The sequence below is a fragment of the Ostrea edulis genome, chromosome 9 (assembly GCF_947568905.1).
Source record: "Ostrea edulis chromosome 9, xbOstEdul1.1, whole genome shotgun sequence".
Lineage (NCBI taxonomy): Eukaryota > Metazoa > Mollusca > Bivalvia > Ostreida > Ostreidae > Ostrea > Ostrea edulis.
In genome coordinates, this window is record NC_079172.1 from 72,512,151 (window position 1) to 72,518,262 (window position 6,112).

Consider the following 6,112-nt stretch of genomic DNA (forward strand, 5'->3'; position numbering starts at 1 on the left):
TGTACTTTGTGCTTACTCACCCCTTCCAACTTTTAAAACTTTGTATCAGTCAAGCCGAAAGCCTACATCAAAGGGGAGGCGAATTTTATTGATATGTGGTAACTTTCACAGGGGCCTAAGATACCATTTTTAATTATTATGATTAAAAGAGATCGGTTATACAATCTGTTTCGTTTCGGTGGGGTTCGTTTCGTTTCGGTAGATTTCATTTCGTTTCGCACTTTACAGGTACCCATGATTTTGATCATCTCCATTCTGAAAGCACTTTGTATTTTACAATTTAAACATTTACACTATTTATTACATTTCCGAACAAAGGCATCATTTTGAAAATGTGTGTAATGTATTAGAGATTAAAATCAAGAATTGTTCAAAGCAACCAGACCGATGATTAAACAGCCATTTATTGTCAGGAAAATGAGGAGAGACAATCTGTCAATCACGTGGGCCAGGTCATGCCATTCGCGTTTTAAAGAATCAGAGCGCTCCTGTTCCTCAGTGTGTTTGTCGTGTTCGTGGATAACATGTCTGATACATCGTAAAGACATTCTCAATTCCTCTTCAAGATCTGCACATTCCTTTTCTCCATCAGGAGATTTCCTTCCAGTTTTGGGATTTTCCCTGTCTTGGAGGAGAGACTTCATAGGATTTTCCTCTACTCCCGAGGTCTTAATGTACTGTCTCTGCTATAATCAAATACATTTAAAGATATGTTGTATCCAATGCATTGTACAACTAAAATGATTAACTGAGAGGGATCAATTAAGAACAAAAGTCGGAACTTGGGTTTTATTGCTTCATCAATATTTGATACCTGGTCTTTGTGTCCCTGGAGTTCTTTTAATGGTCGAAAGGTGCAGATAATCCTCGCCAGGCGTCCTAAACAGATCCTTTTTAACAATCCAGGGATTTCACAGCCAGACTCGCCACAGTTGTATAGATAGAGTGTAAACACATTGATGCTTGTTGAAATCGAGATTATCAAGATTGATATCCCGTAATATATGCCTGAAAAATGTATTATTGAAAAATGGTTAGTAGGGTATTGTAAAACAAATATTGATAGATGTTTCTAAATGTTTTTGTGCCCCCTTGGATTAATATCATCATCAAACTAGGAAGAATTCTAATGTCTCCCCTCACCCAATTTATCATTTGACCTTTACATAAAAGGTCGAGGTCAAATGTAATCAAAACTGGCTCGTGATACGTTGTCGTATCATGTTATACCCACACACCAAGTATTAAAGGCTTATGTCAAAAGACAAAAATGTTAAGACCCGGACAAACTTTTTACAAGAAAAAGAATTCCTTACACTAAAATAACATGTCCCCCTTCTGGGAAGGGGAGACATAATTATATCATTATAAACACACATTTATCTGATACACACTGTACTTGAAATTTACAACAACAAAAATTCCCATAAATGTTACATAGTTGGAAGGAAATGACACGCCTTACTAATCAGAGGGATGGCATCCGACACCGGGGGAAGACGATCAGCGACAACCATCTGGAAAACCACCATGGACAACAAAGTGGTGATCCCAATAGATATCTTCTCCCCAGAACCGTGGACAAAAAACCCAAGCAGAGCAATCATGGTAAGTAATATCGTTGGCATCAAAATATTAAACAAATAGTACAGCGGTTTACGTTTCATCGTTATTTTGTATCTGGTGTAGGCAAATGGAGCAGGAAACCCAACGTACATAAACGTGTAGTTATCTGTGCTGTAGTCTACAAGGTCAAACTCGGAATTTTCGGCGTAAATATCTAGGTCAGCATCTCGGTTAACGGGTATAATGTTGATGTATCTCATGTCGTAAGACCATGATCCGAATACAAGGAAGCAGGACTGGACGTCAAAAGGAAAGTACTGGATGTTCATGGCACACGAACTTTTGAATATCCAGTTAGACCACCACAAGACAACGCCGTTCGAATTTATTGGATTATTCGTGCTAACTGAAGAGTCCAGCATGTTGGAATCAATTCTGAAAAGGAATACCAAATTATAATATTAGTTATTAAAGCTACAGATATTAAAGATGTAGATGAAAGGTGAAGATAACGAACAGTGATCAATCTCATAACTCCTACAAGCAATACAAAATAGATAGTGGGGCAAACACGGACCCCTGGACAAACCAGAGGTGGGATCAGGTGCCTAGGAGGAGCAAGTATCCCCTGTCGACCGGTCACACCCGCCGTGAGCCCTATATCCTAATCAGGTAAACGGAGTTATCCGTACTCAAAATCAGTAGTGACGTGTAATAGACCACTTACACATTTCAATCAAACTTTTTCAAGAATGATTGGTAGGAAATTCATATTTGAAAATCTTGGCGAAAAATGAATTTGATGTAGAATTTGATTTTAACACAGAGGGAATTTTCCAGAGAATCATAGGGAAAATGGGGGTATAATTCATATTCTGGGATTTGAAAGGCGGATATGTTTATTCCTATATTAATGTCTCTGGCGTTTACAGGGTTCCGTGTTTGTCCCACTCTTAATTTTGTATTCTTTATGGGATTCCTGAGATTGATCAGTTATCTTCACTTTCTTCATAACCTACATGTACATTGATTACCAATTCAAATTACAAAAGACAACAACGGTTTTATTCTATTTTCGTGCAGTTCTTTATACTGATAATCCAAAATATTACGTATGGTATAAAAATTAATTTGATTGGGTATTTACTATGGGAAAACAAGATGTGCTTGTGAAATACTGATGCCCCCGTATCATCAAACTTCAATGGGAAGGGGCAAAACGTTTGATACCGAAATGTCGACAAAAGGAATACCCATGGGAAACAAGAAAGCACCATCACCATCCACTCAAAGACAAAGTAACATTTTTGAGGACAGACGGGCAGGCGTACAGATCTAACACTACATTTTTGTAAACCCCCCCCCCCTCTTTGATTACGAGGGTATAAAAAAGTCTTAACTACATGTACATGTATTTGTATGGATTACATGTACTTGATTTTTATAATTATCATATTTGTCTTCAACTTTTAACGTAATAAACATTTGATTGTGTATCTACAGTATTTGATTAAGGTGTTATTAAATCAGACAGAACTGCAGAAGTACGATTCTGAAATGAGTTTATGGGTGTTATATAGCTAGCTAAAGTAGTTGTAATATTCATAAAAAATCAGCTGTCTATCCCTGTGTATTGACTTAGATCACTGAAGAGACATCATTTGTCGAAATGCGCATCTGGTGCATCAAAATGGGTACAGTACACGTTTTACATATATGTTCACGAAGGCCTTCTTGGTGGAATATTTCATTGAAAACTGTTATTGATTTGTCTACTTTTTGTAATACAAGATTTCGGTATTTCATAAACCTCGTGCATCCTCTCTTAAGTGAGCAGACCAAAACTACATGGTTTACATTATATACAAAAACGACATTTCTGGCCATCAACCAGAAGCACTGGAAATACTTACGAGTTATGCAATATGATATCAGGTTTCCAGACTTGACCATGAGGCAGGTGGATTTGTGATATGTTACCGTATTCTTCAGGATTCCAGCGAAGTTTAGTGTCTGTCCAATTCTGAGAGTAGCAAAGAAAATGTTAGAATAGATATGGGAAAAATTGCATATGTTTTTATAACTGTAGGTGTTTGCTGAGAGGACAGCAAATATAAATGAGGAAGTATCGTCTTCCTTTCAGAGGTACATGCTTATTGATATTGACGATTTTGTCTCAGGGGAATCGTATATTGATTCAGAAGCTTAAAATTCATTATGCTAAGCATTCAAGTTTACATGTATCTCATAAGTCGTATTTCGGGACATTTTCAACATCGGGAAGTTTCGTCAGCTATCTCAGAAGAAGTGTGAAGGTTTGGCCTTCTTTGTAAAGTTAAATTTCATACAATTCTTCTTATGAATGCTAATTTTGGTGCTTTCATTTTTGTCATACACCAAAAAAAAAAAAAAAAAAAAAAAGCCACCAAACTTAAGTTACCTAATATATTATGGTACTCCATTTCTGAATATCAAACAATATATAGGATACGTGGAAATCCACAAATAAATAATAAAAGGTACCTTACATGGATCTACAACAAGTTGAAAACTGTAAGAGAAATTGCATTAAAACCACCACCACTACTATTAGCTGCAGAACTGTGGCTCTCTGAAAAGATACTGGGACGGAACAGAGAGCTACAGATGCACCTCTTGTAAAAACCTTCGATTTACGGCGCACAAAAAGCTGTGCACGGTTGAGCATAAATTTATCGGTATAGTAGGAAAATATGCTAAGAATTTTTTGAGATTAAAATTATGAGACAGCAACACAAGAATACATTTTGAATAGTATTTTGAAATAAAACATGTGTTTAATGCGCACAGTATGGACGGAAATGAATGGGTTAGGGAACGATGCACTTTTCTATGTATACGTACCATTTGTAGCCAACAAGATGTGGTTATCAGCTGATTTTTTTCGTCCTGTATTAAATAAGATATAACAGAAATAGTTTTACATGTACATTTTTTGTATATCTACTATTATTAAAAAAATCGTAACTTCAAAACAAAACATATGGGGGATTGGGAGTGTTTGATGATGTATATCCGTTAGACCTTCAGTGAAATGTGTACTGTTAAATTTAATGAACTTTGGGCACATTTGTGTTTTAGATTCCTTTGAGTAGTTTTACTTGTTTGTTTTTCATATATTTAGGACGTTGTATGCTTGCATCATATTTTATACTCTAAATTGTCTTGATTTGTACTTTTTATCCATTATGACATAATGTTGCATTCATGCTTATATGTGTAAGGATTATTCGTTGTGTATTCTATGGTTTTTCTTTTAATTATCAATTGTAAATTTTAGTATGTTGTACAGCGCTTTAGAGTATTTTTAGATAAGGCGCTATATAAGTGTATTATTATTATTATTATATTATTATTATTATACACTGCATATGAAGAGAAAAATTCCAGAAAACTATTTCAGCTACTTTTAGCCTAGAGTATGTCAATGTGCACCTATCAAGTTGAAATATGAACTGATTATATCTTTTTCTGAGAGAAAGGTTGTGGAAACCCTCAGGGCAATATGTAGCTGTATTCATAATGGAAAAAAAAATCTGGAAAACGAAACAAGATTTCCCTACTAAGTGATACTGTGACCTTGATCTTTCACATTGAGAAACAATAGAATAACTTTAATTGTTTAAGTTTATGTTAATTTAGCGCTCTATACACTTGGGCATTTTTTCACAGGGCTCACGGCGGGTGTGACCGATTGACAGGGGATGCTTACTCCTCGCAGGCATCTGATCCCACCTCTGGTGTGTCCAGGGGTCCGTGTTTGCCCAACTCTTAAATTTATATTCTTTGTTGGGGTTTTGAGATTGATTGCGGTTTTACGCCGATTTGGCAATATTTCAAACATTTTACGGCGGTTTACTAATTGAAATATATCTGTTTGTGAGTGTTTGAGTTTACCTCTGTTCGTGGGAGTGTTTGAGTTTACCTCTGTTCGTGAGAGTGTTTGAGTTAACCTCTGTGTGAGTGTTTGAGTGTACCGCTGTGTGAGTGTTTGAGTGTACCTCTGTGTGAGTGTTTGAGTTTACCTGACGGTCCCTAGTGGCCTACTCTTTTACGAAAATCAGGAAAACGGTCATTTGCGTGCCAAGGGGGTTGTGATCCCTGACACGGGACACCATTTAACGTCCCATACGACGGACATAAAACAGTTAAAAATAATTTTAATTTGTCTTTGAGATTTGGAAAAGTAGAGATTTTATACCGTTTCATTTCAAACCACCGCGGTGAATATATTCACTTTTATGTGCTAAAAATCATAATCTATCAAGATTTCTATTGTGACGTCATGCAATTACGTACGCAAAATCAATGAAAAACAATAGCGTGACGTCATAATATATAGTTTGGTTGAGAAGTGCCAACGAAGGTGCATTTTGACGAGTGTATTACAAAGACCAATTCGTCATTATTCAAGACAAAATGTTCGGTGTTTCTCTCAACTTTGCTAAATTCTGATTTACCATGGAGATTACAGATAAGACTGTGTGAGTCCAATTTAGGACTCACT

General features: G+C 36.1%; 1 protein-coding gene across 1 annotated transcript; it reads right to left on the reverse strand.

Annotated features, from left to right (window-relative positions):
- Nucleotides 1-359: 359 nt before the first annotated feature.
- On the reverse strand, nucleotides 360-1,895 carry LOC125658523 (neuronal acetylcholine receptor subunit alpha-10-like). The gene is made up of 3 exons (XM_048889800.2): nucleotides 1,466-1,895; nucleotides 815-1,008; nucleotides 360-686 (listed from the first exon to the last, which is right to left on the reverse strand). Exons 1-3 carry the CDS (start codon nucleotides 1,893-1,895, stop codon nucleotides 360-362), a joined length of 951 nt encoding a protein of 316 aa, XP_048745757.2.
- Nucleotides 1,896-6,112: the final 4,217 nt, after the last annotated feature.